Here is a 24621-nt window from a genome sequence, read left to right as displayed (position 1 = left end):
TGCTGGGTAAAATATAAAACATATCAGAATGCATCAGGGTGCTAACAACCTGGTTTCATAGAAGGTTAAAATCCAGGTGAGAGCCAAGCATTTGGGCTACTTTCCCCCCTAGGAAGGTTAGTTGAACCAGGAGGGGGCATTTGATACTGAAATTAAGAATTTGGATAAGATTAGTTGCAGTTTAGACACAGTTGAAGAAAAATCAATGAATTGGAAACTAGGACAGAAAAAAATATCCAGGACAGAACACAGAGAGACAAAAAGATCATAAATAGACAAAAGAGTAACAGAGGAACCATACTTAGAAAACTGTTTAAAGCATTTATTGCCAGAAGACCTACAATACAAAAATGCTTAGAAATAATTGTTTAGGCTGAAGGAAAATAGTGTCACATAGAACTGATAGAACTGCAATATGGAGGAAGTGTAACAGGAAGAGTTAATGTGTAGATAAATATAAATAAATACCATTTTTATAAAAGCAGCAACTATACTGTCTTGTGAGATATATAATATATGTTAAAAAAAACAGTAGAAAATGGCAGGAGAGCATAAATGGAGTTAAACTGCTATGGTTCTTGCATTGTTTGGGAAGTGGTAAAAAGCATTATTTATAATAAATTAGATTATACAATTATAATAGGTTATAATTATAATAAATTAGATTATAATAAATCAAGGATCTATATTGGAGTCTCTAGGATAGCATTAATAAGAAAATAAAGTACAACTAAAATGTTCTTGAGGAGAAAAAAATAGAATAATAAAAATACTTGATTAATTTTAAAATGTGAGAAACCTATAACTAACTAACCTATAACTATAGTTAGTTTAAACCTAATTATATCAGTAACTATATTAATCTGAAATGTCCTAAACATTCTAATTAAAAGCAAAGGTTTTCACACTGAATGAAACAACAAAATCTGAGTATATGATGTTTACAAGAGATAAATTTTATTTTATTTTATTTTATTTTTATTTATTTTTTGGATGTGCTGGGCGGCTTGTGGAATTTTAGTTCCCTGACCAGGGATTGAACCCAGTCTCTCGGCAGTGAAAGCACAGAGTCTTAACCACTGGACTGCCAGGGAATTTCCAGGTAAATCTTAAATATAGGACAAAGAATGGATGAAAGTAAAAGATTTGAAACATATGTAATACAAAAACAGAAAACAAAAAAAGAAGGCTGGTGTATCTATATTGATATCATACAAAATAGATTTTAAGGCAAGAAATATTATGAAAGGTAAAGAGGGACATTTCATTATGATAAAAGAGTCAATTAAGCAGGAAAATATAATAACTCAAAAATTTCATGCTTGCAATAACATAGCTTTTAAATTACATAAAGAAAAATTGCTAGAGCTGATAGGAGAGATAGACAAATCCAGTCATATTTGGTGATTGTAGTGGTTTAAATGGTGATTCCCTAAAAAGGTATTCCATGTCCTAACGCATGGTACCTGTGAATGTGAACTTATTTGGAAAAGAGTCTTTGAAGATATAATTAAGTTAAGGATCCTGAGATGAGATCATCTTGGATTAACAGAGTAGATCTTCAATCTAAAGACCAGAGTGTTTGTGAGAGACAGAAGGGAAGGGGACACGCACAGAGGAGAAGGCAATGTGCAATGGAGGCAGATATTGGAGTGATGCATCTATAAGCCAAGGAATGCCAAGGATTGCAGCAGCCACCAGGGGTAGGAGAGAGGCATAGGACAGATTCTTTCTCCCAGGAAAAGGAACCAGCCTTGCTGACACCTTAATTTTGGACTGCTGGCCTCTGAACTATGAGAGAATAAATTTCTATTGTTTAAAGCTACTACATTTGTGGTAATTTGTTATGGCAGCCCTAGGAAAGTAACACAGGTATTTTACACATTCCCATCAATAACTGAGGGAACAAGTGCAGGAAAAAAAACACAGTAAATCATATTTTCCTAAGAGACATTTGTAGAAAATGACATAAAACAACTACACCTTCTTTTCAAGGGCATATGTAACATTTTACCAAAACTCCATATTCTGGGCTATAAAACATGTTTCAATAAGTTTCAAAGGATTAAAACAAAAGAATGATAACTAAAAAATCTCCAAGTGTTTGAAAATTAAGTAACACACTTTAAAATAAACTATGGCTAGAAGAAGATATCAAAAGGAAAATTAGACAATTTTTCTGTATAGTGATAATGAAAATATAAAGATTGTGGGAAGCAAATACAGCACTTTTGGAGAAAAATTTACAGGTTTAAATATATCTGTTAGAAAAAATAAAAGCTGAAACAAAATTATCTAAGCTTCCATATTAAGAATTAATGAACAGAGAACACCAAATTAAGCTCAAAGAAAGTATCAGAAAGGAAATAATAAATCAGAAATCAATAAAATAGAAACTAGTTATACACTACAGAAAATTAAGTTAAAAGTTGTTTTTCAAAAAATCTTAGTAAAATTTATAAACGCCTAGTAAAAGTAATCAAGAGGAAGAAATTTTAAAATGTTACCATTATCAAGAATTAAAATAGAGATATCACTACAGACCCCATACACGTTAAAATATAATAAGAGGATATAATGAACAACATTATACCAATAACTTAGCAAATGTAAATGAAATACATTCCTTAAAAAGCACAACATACTAAAACTTATTAAATAAGATATTAAAAAATCTTAAAAAAAATTTATAGCTATTGAAGAAATTAAATCAGTAATTAAAAACCTAACAACAAAAACTCACATCCAGATTGCTTTACTGCTGAATTATTGCAAAGATATAAAGAAAAATAATATTAATGTTACATAAATAATTCCAGAGAATAGAAAAGAATGAATACTTTCCAAAACATTTTATAAGACTAGCATAATCTTGATGCCCAAACCTGACAAGGGCATTAAAAGAAAAAAATAAATTAGAGTTCAACATCTCTTGAGAACATAAATGCAAATTTTCTAAACAAAATATTAAGAAACTGAACAGAGCATTACTTACAGAGGATGGTATAATGGTCAAAATATGACTTTGACTAATTTTTAAATATTAAACCAATCTTACAATACTTGAATAAAATGTATTAGCAATCACACACACACAAACACATACACCACACACAAGATAATCATGTATAACACATCATGACCAAGATGGATTTATTCTAGTAATTCAAAGCTGGTTAGCTTTCCAAAGATCAATCAATGTAATACAAAACATCAACAAAGTAAAGGAGAAACAGATATGATTATCTCAATAGATGCAGAGTGATAAATTAGAACACATATTCATGATGAGTCTTTCAGCAAATTAGATAGCAAAAGGAATTTCCTTAATCTGATAAGGATATCTGCCAAAAATTTACAGGAAATATCATGCTTTATAATGACTATGTAAAACCAATATTATCTCTTCCATTCGACATTGTACTGGAGTTTCTAGCCAATGCAATAAAATAAAATAAATAAATAAAAGATACAGGAAAGGAAAGATTTAAAAATATGATAATTATTCACAAATAACATGATTGTTTATGCAGCACATCAAAAAGAATAGGCAGATAAACTATTGAATTTAAAAGAAAATTTAGCAAAATTGCTGGATTCAAGGTCAAATGATTGTATGTCTAAGAAATAAACAATTAGAAAATAAAATTTTGAAAAAGATATCTAGGAATAAATCTAATAAATGATATTTGAGACTTCTATAATGTAAACTGGAAAATATTCAGAGAAATTAAAGAAGACTTCAAAAATGGAGGGATGTTCATGAATTTAAAACTCAAAAATGTAAATATGTTTATGGTCCACAAATTGATCTACTGAGTCAATAGAGGCTCAATACACATTCAAGCAGGATTTCTTTTTGTGTGTGTGTGTAAACTGACAAGCTGATTCTAAATTTTATATGGAAATGCAAAGGGTCAAGAGTTACCATGTAAATTTGAAAGTAAATGGTTAGAGGATACGAGCCACCAGATATCAGTCTTAATATAATGCTATGAAATGAAATGAAAACAGTGTAGTAAATAAACCAAAGGAACAGAACCTCTCTGGAATGAGATTCACATATCACATCACCTGACTTATGGGCATTGTGGTATACAAGGAATGGTCTTTTTAAATAAATGTTATTAGATTAATTATCTATCCAACAGGGAAAAAAACCCCAAAATAGAATACTTTGACCATACTCCACACCATACAAAAAATAAATTTGAGATGAATCACAGACTTAAACATGAAAAATAAAATGATAGGCAAAGATATTTTTTAAGTAGAACAGAGAAAGCAGTAACTAGAAAGGAAAAGACTCATGAATTAGACATTATTAAAATGTATTTCTATTACCAAGGACATCATTAAGAAAGCAAAAAGACAAGTTTTAGCCTGGAAGAAAATTTTTGTGTTACATTTATTGGAAAATCTGAGAATATGTAAAGAACTTCTACAGAGCAATAAAGAGACACACAAACAGGTAAACATTGGGGAAAAGTTTTAAACAGGCATTCATAAGCGTATGAAAAGGTGCTCAGCATCAGTCATTAGGAAAATGCAAATTAAAAACCACAGTGAGCCACCAGAATAGCTAATATTTAAACAATTGATAAATAACAAGTTTCCAAGGATGTGGAGCAGCTGGACCTTTCATATGCTTCTGGTGGAAGTGTAAATTTGTACAACCATTTTATAAAATCTTTTGGCAGTATCTATTAAAACTGAATACATTTATAGCCAGCAATTCCACTTATAGAAATATAAACAATTTATATAGATTTGCATGTACATAAATATGTAGAGATTTGCATAAAGATTCCCAAATTTCTATAGACTTGCATATGTACCTGTAAGAAATACTGCTGATATTTAAACAGCTGAACTTACAAATTAATTAAATACAGTATAGCAATAGAAAAGGTCCAATTAATCCTACATACAACAACATGGATGAGTCTCCTAAGTATAACACTGAGCAGAAGCTGGACACAGGAATACACATTGTTTTGTTCCTTTAATATAAAATTTAGGAAGAGGCAGAGATAATCTTTGGTGATAGAAGACAGAATAATAGTTACTTTGGGAAGATAATAACTGAGAAAGGGCAAGATGGGGAGTCTGAGGTGGTGATAATGTTCTATACCTTATCTGAGTGCTATTTACATGGGTGCGTTCACTTTGTAAAAATTCCATGAACTGAATGATTAAGATTGTGCACTTTACTATATATGTTAAACTTCAATAAAAAGTCTGCACAGTGTGAATAAATTGTTGGGCAAAAAAGACCATCTAACAAAGTAAATTCCAGGCCACAAGGCTTTATTGATGAATTCTTTCAAATATCTAAAAAAGAATTAATGCCAATCTCACCTAAACCCTTACAGGGAAACAGATATATGGAACACTACCAGCTGGCTTTATGAGACTATCATAAATTTGATACTAAAATCTGATAAAAACATTACAAGAAAGAAAATTACAGTCTAATCTCTCTAAAAAGTATTAAGAATGGAGTAATAAAAGTGTTCTAAAATTAGTGGTGCTGGTTACACAAGTATGAATATACCAAAAATCATTGAACTGTATACTTTAAAAGGGTAATTTTATGGTATGTGAATTATATCTCAAACAAAAGCATATTAAACAACAAATAAAAATTATAAAATATTATGGCCAAGCTGATTTATTTCAAGAATGTAAAATTGGAATTTGAATCAGTTTGTCTTTCAAAATTTCTTAGCAATGAAGAGCAAAAGGGAACTTCCTTAATCTAAAAATGGGTATCTACAAAAATACCTACAATGAATACCAGATTAATAGTGAAATATTTGATTGAATCTTTCCCTTTGAGATGGGGAACAAAACAAGGATGCCTTCTAGCCCCCAAGGTGAAATGTTACACTGGTGGTCTACCTAGTGAAAGAAAGAGAGGAAGGAAGGAAGGAAAGAAGGGAGGGAGGGAGGGAAGGAGGGAGGAAGGAATGAAGAGAGAGTTCCCTGGTGGTCCAGTGGTTAGGACTCAGTGCTTTCACTGCCATGGGCCCAGGTTCAATCCCTGGTTGGGGAACTAAGATCCTGGAAATCATGTGGCGTGGAAAAAACAAAAAACAAAAAAACAAAAAAACCCAGAAAGAAAGATAGAAGGAGGAAGGAAGGGATAGAGAAAGAAAAGAAAGAAGCAGGAGTAAGAGGAGGAAGAGGGAGGGAGACAGAAAGTTTGTAGTTATCTACTGTTTTTGTACAATGTCATCCAGGCTAAATTGGAACTAGTTTTCCCAGACTTACTTTGCCTGTATGGTTCTAGGTTGGGGTTAGAATTTGAGAAATTGGCATGAAATGCAAGGTAGAAATGAAGCAACAGCCGTTCCACTCTGAAGGCCATCCCTGGTTAGAGGTGGCAAGGGGACAAATGCACTAAACAAACGGACAGGTTCCCATTTGTTCTTGCTCTCCTTATTTCTGCATCCAGCTGTCCTTAACTGCTGGCCATGCTTACCTACAGTGATTCCAACCCACTCTCAGATGCTTCACTGTGAGCTTACAGAAGCAGTAGTCATGAAGAGCAAAACACTTTTATAGATTTCTAACACCAGCCCTCTTCCCAGTTCTACCCCAGCAGTCAGATGTGCTTAGTTTCCTGAAAGCCCCAACTCCAAGACAGCTGGTTAGTGATTTTTCTGATCTTTGTAGAGCAGCTCCACATGCAATTGGATAAAGTTTAATTGCATAATAAATCTCTTATTTCATAATGCCAATAGTAGTTCTGCTTCCATATTTGGACCAAAATTTATCCCAGAGTAACAGAAGAGTCTGGGATTGGTTCTTTGATACGATTGGATTTAAAGGAATTAACGTTGCCCATGAAAAAGGGCACACAAGTAGTTTATGGCGTGTAGAGAAAGAAGATAACCTCAGTTAACACCCATAGACAACTACAATCAATAGAAGCAAGGTTTTGGGTGACCAAGTGGTTGCTGTCCTAGAACATTTTAAGGAAGGCAAATAATGGAGTTGGTTGCATACTTCTAAGTGCACCAGAGAACTTAAGAGAAAGAAAATTGTGAGTACAAAGCTTTAAATTCCTGCTCAAGGTCTGGATCTGGAAGCTTCTACATCTGTCCTAAAAGAAACACTTGTATCCTGTGGCCACAGGGCCAAGATTCCTGAAAAACAAACACACCACCTAATCCTGTGGCTGAACTACAACGCAAATTGAATTCACAATTTCAGAGTCTCTTATGCTAAAGTTTGGGCATTGATTAGAAAAAGAAAGACTCTGAAAATTGAGATGGAGATATATGGAAAAATTTCTAATGAAACAGAATATCTTGAACCAGGAAATTCTTCCGAGAGAGGATCTTCAAGATGGCAGAGAAGTAAGACGTGGAAAACACCTTCCTCTGTACAAATACATCAAAAATACATCTACATGTGGAACCACTCCTACAGAACACCTACTGAAGATCTGGCAGAAGACCTCAGACTTCCCAAAAGGCAAGAAAATCCCCATGCACCTGGGTTGGGCAAAAGAAAAAAGAAAAAACAGAGACAAAACAATAGGGATGGGACCTGTACTTCTGGGAGGGAGCTGTGAAGAAGGAAAAGTTTCCACACACTAGAAAGCCCCTTCACTGGTGGAGATGGGAGTGGGGCATGGGGGAAGCTTCAGAGCCACGGAAGAGAGTGCAGCAACAGGGGTGTAGAGGGCAAAGTGGAGAGATTCCCGCACAGAGGATCAGTGTTGACTAGCACTCACCAGCCTGAGAGGCTTGTCTGCTCACCCGCCAGGGTGGGTTGGGGCTGGGAGCTGAGGCTCGAGCTTCGGAGGTCAGATCCCAGGGAGAGGACTGGGGTTGGCTGCGTGAACACAGCCTGATGTGGGCCAGTGTGCCACAGCTAACCAGGAGGGAGTGTGGAGAAAAGTCTAGACCTGCCTAAGGGGCAAGACACCATTGTTTCAGGGTACACAAGGAGAGGGGATTCCTTCCCTCTCTGCCCACAGAAGGCAGAGCACCACCTAAATGAGCTCCAGAGACAGGCATGAGCCAGGGCTATCAGCTCAGACCCCAGAGACGGGCATGAAATGCTAACACTGCTGCTGCAGTCACCAAGAATCCTGTATGCAAGCACAGGTCGCTATCCACACCCCACTGGGAGCCTGTGCAACACGCCACTGCCAGGGTCCTGTGATCGAGAGACAACTTCCCCAGGAGAACACACAGTGCGCCTCAGGCTGTTGCAACACCACGCTGGCCTCTGCCGCCACAGGCTTGCCAGGCATTCCAATTATAACTACCGTACCCCTCCCTCCCCCCTCCAGCCTCAGTGAGCCAGTGCCCCCTAATCGGCTTCTGCTTAAACCCTGTCCCGTCTGGGCAGGAACAGATGCCTGAGGGCAATCTACACGTAGAGGTAGGGGCAAAACCAAAGCTGAACTCCAGGAGCTGTGTGAACAAAGAAGAGAAAGGGAAATTGCTCTGTGCAGCCTCAGCAGCAGCGGATTAAATCCCCACAATCAACTTGAGGTACCCTGCATCTGTGGAATACCTGAATGGACAATGAATCATCCCAAAATTAGGTGGTGGACTTTAGGAGCAACTGTAGACTTGGGGTTTGCTGTCTTTGACTGATTTGTTTCTGATTTTTATGTTTATCTTAGTATGGTTTTTAGCACTTGTTATCATTGGTGCATTTGTTTATTGGTTTCGTTGCTCTCTTCTTTTTTTAATTATTATTATTATTTTTAAAATTTTAATAATTTTTTTTTCTTAAATTGTTTTTTCTTTCTTTTTTTCTCCCTTTTCTTCTGAGCCGTGTGGCTGACAGGGCCTTGGTGCTCCAGCCTGGCATCAGGCCTGAGCCTCTGAGGTTGAAGAGCCAAGTTCAGGACATTGGACAACCAGAGACCTCCCACCCTACATAATATCAATTGGCGAGAGCCCTCACACAGATCTCCATCTCAACACTAAGACGCAACACCACCGAACGGCCAGCAAACTCCAGTGCTAGATGCCCCATGCCAATCAACTAGCAAGACAGGAATACAACCCCACCCATTAGCAGACAGGCTGCCTAAGTTCATATTAAGTTCACAGACACCCCAAAACGCACCACAGGACGTGGCCCTGCCCACGAGAAAGGCAAGATCCAGCCTCCCCACCAGAACACAGGCACCAGTCCCCTCCACCAAAAAGCCTACACAAGCCACTGAACCAACCTCACCCACTGGGGGCAGACACCAAAAACAATGGGAACTACGAACCTGAAGTCTGCAAAAAGGAGACTCCAAACACAGTAACTTAAACAAAATGAGAAGACAGAGAAATATGCAGCAGATGAAGGCGCAAGGTAAAAACTCACCAGACTAAATAAATGAAGAGGAAATAGGCAGTCTACCTGAAAAAGAATTCAGAGTAACAATAGTAAAGATGATCCAAAACCTTGGAAATAGAATGGAGAAAATACAAGAAACATCTAACAAGGACCTAGAAGAACTAAAAAGCAAACAAACCATGATGAACAACACAATAAATGAAATTAAAAATTCTTAAGAAGGAATCAGTAGCAGAATAACTGAGGCAGAAAAATGGATAAGTGACCTGGAAGATAAAATAGTGAAAATAACTACCACAGAGAAGATTAAAGAAAACAAAATGAAAAGAATAGAGGACAGTCTCAGAGACCTCTGGGACAACATTAAACACACCAACATTCGAATTAGGGGTCCCAGAAGAAGAAGAGAAAAAGAAACGGACGGAGAATATATTTGAAGATATTATAGTTGAAAACTTCCCTAACATGTGAAAGGAAATACTCAATCAAGTCTAGGAAGCACAGAAAGCCCCATGCAGGATAAATCCAAGGTGAAACACGCCAACACACATATTAATCAAACTATCAAAAATTAAATACAAAGAAAAAATATTAAAAGCAGCAAAGGAAAAGCAACAAATAACATAGAAGGGAACCCCCATAAGGTAAACAGCTGATCTTTCAGCAGAAACTCTGCAAGCCAGAAGGGAGTGGCAGGACATATTTAAAGTGATGAAAGGGAAAAACCTACAACCAAGATTACTCTACCTAGCAAGGATCTCATTCAAATTAAATGAGAAGAGAAATTAAAATATTTACAGACAAGCAAAAGCTAACAGAATTCAGCACCACCAAACCAGCTTTACAACAAATGCTAAAAGAACTTCTCCAGGCAGGAAACACAAGAGAAGGAAAAGACCTACAACAACAAACCCAAAACAATTAAGAAAATGGTAATAGGAACATACATATCAATAATTACCTTAAATGTAAATGGATTAAATGCTCCAACCAAAAGACATAGACTGGCTGAATAGATACAAAAACAAGACCCGTATATATGCTGTCTACAAGAGACCCACTTCAGACCTAGGGACACATACAGACTGAAAGTGAGGGGATGGAAAACGATATTCCATGCAAACAGAAATCAAAAGAAAGCTGGAGTAGCAATTCTTATATCAGACAAAATAGACTTTAAAACAAAGACTATTACAAGAGGCAAAGAAGGACACTATATAATGATCAAGGGATTGATCCAAGAGGAAGATATAACAATTGTAAATATTTAGGCACCCAACATAGAAGCACCTCAATACATAAGGCAAATACTAACAGCCATAAAAGGGGAAATTGACAGTAACACAATCATAGTAGGGGACTTTAACATCTCACTTTCACCAATGGACAGATCATCCAAAATGAAAATAAATAAGGAAACACAAGCTTTAAATGATACATTAAACAAAATGGACTTAATTGATATTTATAGGACATTCCATTCAAAAACAATAGAATACACTTTCTTCTCGAGTGCTCATGGATCATTCTCCAGGATAGATCATATCTTGGGGCACAAATCAAGCCTTGGTAAATTTAAGAATATTGAAATCTCATCAAGTATCTTTTCCAAGCACAATGCTATGAGACTAGATATCAATTACAGGAAAAAAATCTGTAAAAAATACAAACACATGGAGGGTAAACAATACACTACTAAATAACCAAGAGATCACTGAAGAAATCAAAGAGGAAATCAAAATATCTAGAAACAAATGACAATGAAAACACGACGACCCAAAACCTATGTGATACAGCAAAAGCAGTTCTAAGAGGGAAGTTTATAGCAACACAATCCTACCTCAAGAAACAAGGAACGTCTTAAATAAACAACCTAACCTTACACCTAAAGCAATTAGAGAAAGAAAAACAAAAAAAACCCCCACAGTTAGCAGAAGGAAAGAAATCATAAAGATCAGATCAGAAATAAATGAAAAAGAAATGAAGGAAACAATAGCAAAGATCAATTAAACTAAAAGCTGGTTCTTTGAGAAGGTACACAAAATAAACCATTAGCCAGACTCATCAAAAACAAAAGGGAGAAGACTCAAATCAATAGAATTAGAAATGAAAAAGGAAAAGTAGCAACTGACACTTCAGAAATACAAAGGATCATTAGAGATTACTTCAAGCAACTCTATGCCAATAAAATGGACAACCTGGAAGAAATGGACAAATTCTTAGAAAAGCACAACCTTCCGAGACTGAACCAGGAAGAAAGAGAAGATATAAGCAGACCAATCACAAGTACTGAAATTGAGACGTGATTAAAAATCTTCCAACAAACAAAAGCCCAGGACCAGGTGGATTCACAGACGAATTCATCAAACATTTAGAGAAGAGTTAACACCTATCCTTCTCAAACTCTTCCAAAATATAGCAGAGGGAGGAACAATCCCAAACTCATTCTACGAGGCCACCATCACCCTGATACAAAACCAGACAAAGATGTCACAAAGAAAGAAATCTACAGGCCAATATCACTGATGAGCATAGATGCAAAAATCCTCAACAACATACCAGCAAACAGAATCCAACAGCACATTAAAAGGATCATACACCATGATCAAGTGGGGTTTATCCCAGGAATGCAAGGATTCTTCAATATACGCAAATCAATCAACGTGACACACCATATTAACAAACTTAAGGATAAAAACCATATGATCATCTCAATAGATGCAGAAAAAGCTTTCAACAAAATTCAACACCCATTTATGATAAAAACCCTCCAGAAAGTAGGCATACAGGGAACTTACCTCAACATAATAAAGGCCATATATGACAAACCCACAGCCAACATTGTCCTCAATGGTGAAAAACTGAAACCATTTCCTCTAAGATCAGGAACAAGACAATGTTGCCCACTCTCACCACTATTATTCAACATAGTTTTGGAAGTTTTAGCCACAGCAATCAGAGAAGAAAAAGAAACAAAAGGAATCCAAATCAGAAAAGAAGAAGTAAAATGGTCACTGTTTGCAGATGACATGATACTATACATAGAGAATCCTAAAGATGCTACCAGAAAACTACTAGAGCTAATCAATGAATTTGGTAAAGTAGCAGGGTACAAAATTAATGCACAGAAATCTCTGGCATTCCTATACACTAATGATGAAAAATCTGAAAGAGAAATTAAGGAAACACTCCCATTTATCACTGCAACAAAAAGAATAAAATACCTAGTAATAAACCTACCTAAGGAAACAAAAGACCTGTATGCAGAAAACTATAAGACACTGATGAAAGAAATTAAAGATGATACAAACAGATGGAGAGATATACCATGTTCTTGGACTGGAGGAATCAACATTGTGAAAATGACTCTACTACCCAAAGCAATCTACAGATTCAATGCAATCCCTATCAAACTACCAATGGCATTTTTCACAGAAGTAGAACAAAAAATTACACAATTTGTATGGAAACACAAAGGACTCCGAATAGCCAAAGCAATCTTGAGAAAAAAAAAAAAAAAAAAAACGGAGGTGGAAGAATCAGGCTCCCTGATTTCAGACTATTCTACAAAGCTCCAGTAATCAAGATAGTATGGTACCGGCACAAAAACAGAAATATAGATCAATAGAACAGGACGGAAAGCCCAGACATAAACCCACACACATATGGTCACCTCATTTTTGATAAAGGAGGCAAGAATATACAATGGGGAAAAGACAGCCTCTTCAATAAATGGTGCTGGGAAAACTGGACAGCTACATGTAAAAGAATGAAATTAGAACAGTCCCTAACACCATACACAAAAGTAAACTCAAAATGGATTAAAGACCTAAATGTAAGGCCAGACACTATAAAACTCCTAATTGAAAACATAGGGAGAACAGTCTATGACATAAATCACAGCAATATCCTTTTTGACCCACCTGCTAGAAAAATGGAAATAAAAAGAAAAATAAACAAATGGGACCTAATGAAACTTAAAAGCTTTTGCACAGCAAAAGAAACCTTAAACAAGATGAAAATACAACCCTCAGAATGGGAGAAAATATTTGCAAATGAAGCAACTGACAAAGGATTAATCTCCAAAATATATAAACAGCTCATGCAGGTCAATATCAGAAAAACAAACAACCCAATCCAAAAATGGGCAGAAGACCTAAATAGACATTTTTCCAAAGAAGATATACAGATTGCCAACAAACACATGAAAGGATGCTCAACATCACTAATCATTAGAGAAATGCAAATCAAAACTACAATGAGGTATCACCTCACACCGGTCAGAATGGCCATCATCAAGAAATCTACAAGCAATAAATGCTGGAGAGGGTGTGGAGAAAAGGGAACCCTCTTGCACTGTTGGTGGGATGTAAATTGATACAGCCACTCTGGAGAACAGTATGGAGATTTCTTAAAAAACTAAAAACAGAACTACCTTACCACCCAGCAATCCCACTGCTTGGCATATACCCTGAGAACACCATAATTCAAAAAGAGTCATGTACCACAATGTTCACTGCAGCTCTATTTACAATAGCTGGGACATGGAAACAACCTAAGTGTCCACCAACAGATGAATGAATAAAGAAGATGTGACACATATATACAATGGAATATTACTCAGCCATGAAAAGAAATGAAATGGAGTTATTTGTAGTGAGGTGGATGGACCTAGAGTCTGTCATACAGAGTGGTGTAAGTGAGAAAGAGAAAAACAAATACTGTATCCTAACACATATATATGGAATCTAAAAAAAAAAAAAAAAAAGGTTCTGAAGAACCTAGAGGCAGGACAGGAATAAAGACAGAGACGTAGAGAATGCACTTGAGTACACGGTAAGTGGGAAGGGTAAGCTGGGATGAAGTGAGAGAGTAGCATTGACATATATACACTACCAAATATAAAATAGATAGCTAGTGGGAAACAGATGCATAGCACAGGGAGATCAGCTCAGTGCTTTGTGACCACCTAGAGGGGTGGCATAGGGAGGGTGGGATTGAGATGCAAGAGGGAGGGGATATGGGGATATATGTATGCAGACAGTTGATTTGCTTTTTTATACAGCAGAAACTAACACAACATTGTAAAGCAATTATACTCCAATAAAGATGTTAAAAAAAATTGTAACCACAAAGAAAAGTAAATAATTCTAAATACAAAAAAAAAAAAAAAAGAAGAAGATACACAGATGGCAAAGAAGAAAAAAAGAAATTCTGCCAAGCCTACTTTGCCAGAAGGAGAGCCTTCCTCCCTGGTCTGAGGAGAAAAGCATCCTCTTGCCTGAAGAAACTAACAGACTCTCGTGAGGTAGCTGTCCTGATAGGACTGCTGTGGAAAATACAGAATGCTCAGTTAAATTTGAATTTCAGAAAAAAAAGAAAATTTCTAAGTATATCCCAAATATTGCATGGCACACATTTATTCTACAGAAATATTTGTTGCTTCTCTGAATTCAAATTTAATTGGGCATCTTGCATTTTTATTTACTAAGTCTGGCAACCCAAATTGCAGGGACTGCTGATTTTCCTCAGGACCTATCCCTACCACCTTGCATTGTTTCTAGTCCTCTAACCAGATTCAAGCCCTGACAGGACCAGGGAGATCTGCAGAAATAAAACTTATGACCTGTGAGAAAGTATAAAATACAGCAAAAGAATTGAGATTCTGAATTCAATGTGTTAGTTTGAGTGTGGCCTAACAGAATGAAGTTCAAAAGCAGAACATTATTAGTGTACTGCAGAGGAAAACATCCTGTGGCCTAGGGACTTAGGAATGCTAGAGTGGATTTATTATGTAAGACCTGTTCATCTACTCCCTAATTATCTCCATGGTGCACATAGGTTGAAAGTGAGACCTTTTACCCAAGGCTTTGAGAAATACATTTATGCAGAAGTTTCAGCATCCTTGAAGAACTCTGTGATGGTTATTCTCCATAGGCCAGGAATGACAGTGGGAATGGTAGCTATTAAATGGGGTTACCTGAATCCAATGGGGATGAAAGGACCTCAGGGTCACAGAGGCCAAGTGGTAGCACTTAACTGTCAGAGACAACTGAAGCAGAAATCAGAATGATTTTCCTGCAAAGATCTTTGTCATTGGCTCATTGATCATGGAATCGCTAAAACTGAAGCAGATGGATAGTGGTCTAAAGTTTTAGTTGATTTGTATTAGCAGAGAAGATCTAGGTCTAGTGAACAGAAGTCTGACTTGAATCACTACAGAAGAGAGTTGTGGTTATTTATCAACCAATTCTAAGACTTGAGAACCAGTTTAGAGACCCAGAGCAGCTTCAATAAAACGGGAGACTGGCTCTTCTTGAGGAAGAGGAAGCAACTGCTGCACAGCCAAAATGTATACTGTAAGTTTCCTCCCTACCCTTTACCAAGGAGGCTTAAAACCATTTGCCAGGGTTGGATATAGAAAAGGTTACAGAATTATAGATAGAGACAAAAATATGGAAATATGTCAAGGTGTATTATTTTTAATATAATGAGATCTTGTATAGTCTTGTATAAATTGTGTATAAAAACATACTATTTTGTCATCTGATTTTCTTCACAGAAATATATATAATAATCATCTTTATAAATATTAAGTGTTTTTCCATAATATCTTTTTATGGCTGAATGAATTTCCAATGTATGGATGTATTTCTTCTAATTCTGCATGGCTATTTTATGCTTCTTAGGGAATTCTCAGTAGTCACTTTTAACATGTCTTTTTGCTTCCAATAGGTTATTTGCAAACCATATTAGGAACCATGCAGTGCATTTAGGTTAGTTTAACATGTTTGCCATTATAAAGTATGCTGCAATAAAAAGTTTACAATCTGTTTATTTCCTAAGTATAAATTCTAAGAAGCGGGTCAAAATATAAGCCCAATTTTGAGGCTTATATTACATAATGACTTTCAAGAGAGTGTGTTGAACCATTGGCACATGAAAGTGTGAATTCCTCCACAGCTTCATCAAACCTCAAAGAGTATAACTTTAAAAATCTTTACTAATTTTCTAAGCAGGATGGTTATTATACTGGGGATGGCAGAACCAACATAATTCCAAATTAACTGAGGTAAAAATAAAGTTTGAAGACTTTTATGCATTTAAGTCCCCAGGTTCAGAAAAGGCACAACCCAGGATAAAGAAGAACTTAAGAAAACAGTTGCCAGGACCCCACATGTATTTTTGAGACCATTATAGCTGTCTTCAGCCATCTGAATGACAGAATGAAAAACATCAATCAAGATTTTTATAACTCCAGGGGGAAAGTGAGAACTTATTGGTAAAGGTGATAGAAAAGAATATTCCAACTCACTCTCACAAATAGGTGGGTCATTATCCCAGATGACAGAGTTGCCAAAGATGATGCATGCAGCAGAGGATTGACCGATGAGTCGGTATCTAGAGGCAAAGAATAATGAATGTTATATTCTAAATAAACACTTAATCCTGCTTAAATTGCTGCTTACAAGAGATTACAATCTGGGAGAATTCAGAAGGACAATTTCCATTTGTCAAAGTACTATTGCTTTCCCAACTTTTGTGTCTTTATTTGGACTTTAAAATTATCTTCTTCATGCCTTCTAAATTAGATGAGATCTCTCTTCTTTATTAGGTTAAGGCACATTTTTTATATACATCTAAGATAAATAAGATTCATCAAACTATAACCAAAGGAAATCCAAGCAAGACAAACACAGTTGAACACTTATTTCATATTATAAATGTTAAAGGCAGAAATTCTCAATTAGTACGCCAAAAGCTGTTCAAAGTTTGCTATACAATTTGGAAAAACTGATGACATTTATTTTTACTTCAGCTGAAATTTTCTATAGTCATGGAATGTTGGGCTGAACCATTCATGAAAATTGGTGGAGAGTAAGGCCGAACTTGATACTACTACAGGTTAAGACGAATAGTGTCAAATAACCGTCAAGTGTTATTTGGTATAGCTGAGAACACTGCCTTATGAATATATAAGAAACTATGGCAGCACAAACTTTATTCAAACATCAAAATGGGTCAAATGGAGATCAAATGAAAAGAGCTGTGGATGTTCTTGAAGAAACCTGAAGCACTGTTACATTGAAGCAGTGGTTATGTTGTATTTATTAATGCCTTCAGTATTGTTTTCAGGTTTTTAATGCCTTCCAGTACACCATCAAAAATGAAAATATTCTAAATTGCACTGCAAACACACATACACACAAATAGACAACAAATGGAGTAAAGTAAAGCTTCAATCTTTCCACTATGTGTGCACCTCTTCCTTCCTGTTTGCCATAGGAGTGGAGAATCATGGAGACTCCTCTGGTTTTTGACTTCATAAAGATTATTTCTTAAAGTGCTCTTTTTGATGTTTTAATCATGAGGATTGGGATAAAAATGGTGAAGCAAGTTCTAACTTGAGTCGGCAATTCTTCTGAAACGTTTTGTTTTGTTTTATTTTTTTGCATGTTGCCACATGATAGAAGAATGATTTATTAGAACAAATTCCATGACAAATCATATAAAAGAACCATTTTCTGAAAGACATCCATAAGACCACTTGAGGACAAATGCACAGAGGTGCCTCCAAGAAGCCAGACAAATAAGTTACCAATCCCATGTCTGGTGTGAGTGGAGGAGCCCTCCTGCTGCTATCTTGAAGTCTCGGTCTCACCAACCAGGCTCTGCTGATGCTGCCATTGCAGGCAGAATAAGGCTCATATGCTGGGGCATGAGATATGTCAGCGCACCCAGGTTCCGCTATTGATACAGCTGCTGGTGGACTGGGACCTGCTGCTTCCCATGGGTGTGTGACATGGGAAGGATAGACTTCCCTCATCCCCAATTTCTCCCTATGCTGCTAATTTAGGCAGATTGGGCCACCACTATCACTAAGTGTGGGTCTCCCTACTACATCCTTGCTGAGCTTTCCCTTCCCCAGTCCTTTAACAGGAGAGTAGGCTTCTCTCTCTCTCTGCTTGTTGACTGTTCTGGCTTACAGTCTTCTATAGCACCCATCCTGAGAGATAAAAAGAAAACCCAGGGAACTCACTGCAGGGTCATTCTTTAAGTTCTGGGGTCCCTAGCCAGTCCACTTTCTTTCTACCTTTTGTGGTCCTTTGATGGTTGTATGTTGAACAATTTCTAGGGTATTTAGTTATATGTAGAGAGAGAAGCAGGGAAAAGTGAATCTGGAACTGGAAGTTCAGTAACAGCTGTTTAAAAGCCGATTATAAAAGTTAATACTCAGTCATTGTAGAAAAAAAGTGAAAGATACAGAAAATTCCAGTAATGGAAAAAAATTACCTAAACAGTATCTTACAACATAGTTAATGGTTTAGAGAAGTGCTTCTCCAAAGTTTTATTTGCATAGAAATCACCAGGGCATCTTGTGAAAATATGATTCTGATTCAGTGGGTATGAAAATTCTGCATTTCTAACAAGCTCCCAGGAGATGCTGACCTTGCTGGTCTGTGCAGCATACTCTGGGTCAAGAACTTACAGAAAATTCTTTCAGTTTCTTACATGAAGAGATATACATGTAACATGGATGTCAGCTGTCAAGTAGGTGTGGTTAAACTGGCCAGGACCTATATTTCACAGCTGTGTGAGAGTCCTCTTCCACACACATGATTACTGTGTGTCTTAGGGCTAATTTCCCCATACTTCTCTCTGCTTTCACTTTCCTGTGTCCCTCCCTGCTGGCTTTGGGTTCTGCACAACATTTTATCTAGCAGCAATGCCCAGGATTTTTGTGGGTTTCTCCCCCAAATCCACTTGCTCAAAGCATTTGTTGTTGCATTTGGGGGAAGTTTTAGGGAGTGTTACACTGGGAAGTGAATGCCATTAGGCATTTTATTCCATCCCTCACTTGTCTTTCTCCTTCTTCTCTGGAAAAACAAGCAACTTCCTCTCCTTGCCTTGCACAGAACAGGCCCTTTGGGGTCTCACCTTCTTTAAATATAACATCTATCCTAAAACTGTTTTCATTATATACAATATTGTTGGGTAGGACACCTACATTTGCTTTTCAGATTTCCTTTTGGGGGCTTATTGAGATCGACAGTCCTGGGTTCTCTGTTTACCCCTACCTACCCATCATGAGTTCTCAGACTGGTGAGTTTGGGAGAAGGAATAGGGCAATTCATCTCAAACTTCTGCATTCCCACTCTTCATGCCTGCAGAGAGGATGAATTCTAGTTTATTCTTTGCTATGTGCTAAGGGGCCTCTCCTACCCCTGTGGTGAGTGGGCGTGGGGATGGGATGGATGCAGGAAGCTTACAGTTGTCCAGCTGTGTCTGAGAACAGGTAATTACATTTAATAATGGGATTTTAAAAATTAGGTCATTTAGCCCTGACCTAAAGTTATATTCTCTACTAATCTCTTTCAGCAATAAAGATATAATTTGATCTTCATCTGTCTGATTCCTCAGCTGGTCCAGAAATTTGGTGGTGAAGATACATGTATTGTTTATTGGAATCCCTCAAACTCCAGCAAATATATTATAATCAATCCCCAATATTTTTATTGGCAGAATAATATTCCATCACATGAATGGACCCTAATTTACTCAAATAATCCCCTGTTGTTGAACATTAAGATGTTTTCCATTCCAACCTTTCCAAGCCTTTAGAGTCTAAAAGACTTCAAAAAGGAAGACTGTTAAGCTTGACTTCTTGGCAAAAGTGCATTGCCTAAATTGTGTTAAATGGTATAAATTTGTATCAATTTATACTGCTACTAGGAGATTATGTCAATGCCCATTACCCTGAACTTCAAAACTATCAGCTATACAGAGGGATTTTTGTGTGTTTTGTTTCTTGCTATATCTCCAGCTTCCAGAATAGTACCTATTCTTAGTATTTGTGGGCTCTGAATAAATACTTTTGGATTGAATAAGTGGTCAAAGTAGCATATTATTGTTATTTTCATTTGTATTAATTTTATTAATAGCAAGGCCAGACTCTTCCACATGTATTTACAATTTGTACCTTTTTCTTTTGTTAATTGCCACTTTGTATCTTTTGATCATTTCTCTATTTAGGTGTTCATATTTTGTTTGTAAGGCCTATTTATATATTTTTGTGGTTTTTCATTTGTACTTTATTTGTTTTTAGTATTTGTATATGTGTCAATTCTATTAACCTCTCTGTGGATTCTGCCTTTGCTTGAAATGAACCCGTTGACTTGGAATGTTCCTAAATCTGATACATATTTATTATTTTTTATTTTATTTTATTTAGGTGTCACATATAACATGTAATTCTTTGATCAATATGAAATTTATTGTGGTGCATAAAATGTGCTAATTATTTAACATAAATAAAAAATACTAGTTTGCTTACTGCTTTGAAATGCTGTGTGATACCTTCATATAATACCCTCTTTTACAAATTTGGGTCTATTTCTGGACTTCCTATTCTACTCTTTTGAGCTCTGTATTTTATAATATACCATTATAATATACTTAAAATTACTTTAACTTAATAATATGCTTTGAAGTAAAGATGTTGAAGATTTGAATAATATAAACCGAAGCCCTTTTAATAGATTGGTTTTCAACTTTGTTCTCTACGGTGAGAGAATGTACTTTTAAATTCTATAGGTTATTCAAGCAAAGTAATAGATATACTAGGTAGAAAATCTTCATGTAGAAAATCAATAAATTTCTTTTACATCCTGATTACAATGAACATGATCTCATTTTTATAAAATAAATTTCTCAAAGGAAAAAACAAAAATACCCCAATTGTGACCCCAACTTATATGAAGAAAGCATAACATTTTCTTCCCTCTATTTTGCTACATGGATTAATTTGTCTACTTTTGTTCAGTTGGAAATTATTTTTTACCCGACCAGGGTAACATCCATTAAAAATACATATGAATTTGTTTTCTCCATTTTTTGAGGTCAAGAATGAGACACTGACTATAAGTCTAGCACTTTAAAATTTTCTTAATTTCAAGATTTCTTTTTATACTCTGTGATTTTAGATATAATTATGTTCTTAAATCCTTCTCTAAAAATAATCTTCCTTTACATCAATGAAACACCCATGTTAAAAATAAATCATCTGATAACTTGTATCCTGAAATCTTGATGAACTATTTATTAGCTATAATATGTTTGTGTGTGTGTGTGTGTGTGTGTGTGTGTCTGTGTGTACATTCCTTAGTATTTTCTATACCAGATATGTAATTTGCAAACAGAGAGGTTGTTTTCTTTTTCTTGTTTTGATTGAACTATAGTTGGCATACAATATTGTATTAATTTCAGATGTACAATATGGTGATTTGACATATTATATATATACATATATATGTATATATATGTATATATTGAATTGATCACCACAATAAGCCTAGTAACCATCTGTCATAATGCAAAGTTATTACAATATTACTGCCTATATTCTCTATGCTGTACATTACATACTGTGATTTATTTACTTTATAACTGGAAGTTTATACCTCTTGATCTCCTTCACCTGTTTCACCCAACCCCCTATTCCCCTTCCCTTTGATGACCACCAGTTTGTTCTCTGTATTTGTGAGTCCATTTCTGCTTTGCTTTGTTTTGTTTGTTCATTTGTTTTGTTTTTTAGATTCCACATATAAGTGAAATCATATTTGTCTTTCTTTGTCTAACTTATTTCACTTAACATAATGCCCTCTAGGTCCATTCATGTTGTCACAAATGACAAGATTTCATTCTTTTTTATGGCTGAGTGATATTGTTTTGTATATATACTCCATCTTCTTTATCCATTTACCTGTCAATGACACTTAGGTTGCTTCCATATCTTGACTATTGTACATAGATATATTTATGTTATGTCCTCTTCTTGGATTTATCCCTTTATCATTATGTTATGTCCTTCTTTGTCTTTTGTTACAGTCTTTGTTTTAAAGTGTATTTTGCCTAATATAAGTCTTGCTGTTCCAGTTTTCTTTTTGTTTACATTTGTGTGGAATATCTTTTTCTATGCTTTCACTTTCAGTCTGTGTGTGTCTTTAGATTTGAAGTGAGTCTCTTTGTAGACAGCATATATATGGGTCTTGTTGTCTTAATCCATTCAGCCATCCTGTATCTTTTTTTTTAATTGGGGTATAGTTGCTTTACAATGTTACATTGGTTTCTGCTGTACAACAAAGTGAATCATCTATATGTATACACATATCCACTCCCTCTCAGACCTCCCTCCCACCGCCCTCCATCCCACCCATCTAGGTCACCACAGAGCACCGAGCTGAGCTCCCTGTGCCATACCGCAGTTTCCAACTAGCTATCTATTTTACACATGGTAGTGTATATATGTCAGTCCCAACCTCCCAATTCATCCCACCTCCCCTTCCCCCCATGTCAACACGTCTGTTCTCTATGTCTACGTCTCTATTCCTGCTCTGTAAATATGTACCTGTACCATTTTTCTAGAGTCCACATGTATGAGTTAATATACAATATTTGTTTTTCTCTTTCTGACTTACTTCACTTCGTATGAGAGACTCTAGGTCTATGCACATCTCTATAAATGACCCAATTTCATTCCTTTTTATGGCTGAGTAATATTCCATTGTATATATGTACCACATCTTCTTTATCCATTCATCTGTCGATGGACATTTATGGTGTTTCCATGTCCTGGTATTGTAGATAGTGTTGCAATGAATATTGGGGTGCATGTGTCTTTTTGAATTATGGTTTTCTCAGGGTATATACCCCTTAGTGCAATTGCTGGATCATATGGTAGTTCTATTTTTAGTTTTTTTAAGGAACCTCCATACTGTTCTCCATAGTGGCTGTATCAATTTACATTCCCACCAACAGTGCAAGAGGGTTCCCTTTTCTCCACACCCTCTCCAGCATTTATTGTTTATAGATTTTTTGATGATGACCATTCTGACTGGTGTGAGGTGATACCTCATTGTAGTTTTGATTTGCATTTCTCTAATAATTAGTGATGTCGAGCAGCTTTTCATGTGTGTCTTGGCCATCTGTGTGTCTTCTTTGGAGAAATGTCTGTTTAGGTCTTCTGCCCATTTTTGGATTGGGTTGTTTGTTTTTTTTGGTGTTGAGCTGCATCAGCTGCTTGTATATTTTGGAGATTAATCCTTTGTCAGTTGCTTCATATGAAAATATTTTCTCCTATTCTGAGGGTTGTCTTTTCATCTTGTTTATGGTTTACTTTGCTGTGCAAAAGCTTTTAAGTTTCATTAGGTCCCATTTGTTTATTTTTGTTTTTATTTTCATTTTCATTTCTCTAGGATGTGGGTCAAAAAAGATATTGCTGTGATTTATGTCAAAGAGTGTTCTGCCTGTTTTCCTCTAAGAGTTTTATAGTTTCTGGCCTTACATTTAGGTCTTTAACCCATTTTGAGTTTATTTTTGCATGTGGTGTTAGGGACTGTTCTAATTTCATTCTTTTCCCAGCACCACTTAATGAAGAGACTGTCTTTTCTCCATTGTATATTCTTGCCTCCTTTGTCATAGATTAGGTGAACATAGCTGTATGGCTTTATCTCTGGGCTTTCTATCCTGTACCATTGATCTAATTTCTGTTTTTGTGCCAGTACCATATTGTCTTGATTACTATAGCTTTGTATTATAGTCTGAAATCAGGAAGCCTGATTCCTCCAGCTCTGTTTTTCTTTCTCAAGATTGCTTTGGCTATTTGGGGTCTTTTGTGTTTCCATACAAATTGTTAAATTTTTTGTTCTAGTTCTGTGAAAAATGCCATTTGTAATTTGATAGGGATTGCATTGAATCTGTAGATTGCTTTGGGTATTATAGTCATTTTCACAATATTGATTCTTCCAATCCAAGAACATTGTATCTTTTGATTAGAGTATTTCATTCATTTACATTTAAAGTAATTACTGATAGGTAAGTACTTTTTGCCATATTGTTAATTGTTTTATGGTTGTTTTTGTAGTTCTGCTCTGTTCCTTTCTTCTTCTCTTGTTCTCTTCCTGTGTGATTGGATGACTCTCTCTAGCTTTATGTCTGTATTCTTTTCTCTTTATATTTTGTGCTATAGGTTTTTGGTTTGTAGTTACCATGAGATTTACATATAGCAACCTATGTATATAGCAGCCTATTTTAATTTGATGGTTGCTTAAGTTGGAGCACATTCTAAAAGCACTGCATTTTTACTCCTTCCCCCATTTTATGTTTTTGACATCATATTTTACATCCTTTCATTCTGTGTATTGCTTAACTAATTATTTTAGATTTAGATGGATTTTACTACCTTTGTCTTTTAAACTTCATACTAGCTTTATAAGTGGTAGATCCACTACGTTAACT

At 35.8% G+C, this 24621-nt stretch overlaps 1 protein-coding gene across 1 annotated transcript in view; it reads right to left on the bottom strand.

Annotated features, from left to right (window-relative positions):
• CR1 (complement C3b/C4b receptor 1 (Knops blood group)) overlaps positions 1-24621 on the bottom strand; it is a 159818-nt gene that overhangs the window by 71980 nt on the left and 63217 nt on the right. The window contains 1 exon segment of the mRNA XM_082413050.1: positions 16491-16725. Within this exon segment, the coding sequence (XP_082269176.1) occupies positions 16491-16725 (235 nt within the window).

Source organism: Balaenoptera physalus, assembly GCF_965194825.1.
Source record: "Balaenoptera physalus genome assembly, chromosome: 1".
Taxonomy (NCBI): domain Eukaryota; kingdom Metazoa; phylum Chordata; class Mammalia; order Artiodactyla; family Balaenopteridae; genus Balaenoptera; species Balaenoptera physalus.
The sequence above is the reverse complement of the archived record's forward strand: the minus strand, read 5'-3'. Positions and strand labels throughout refer to the sequence as shown.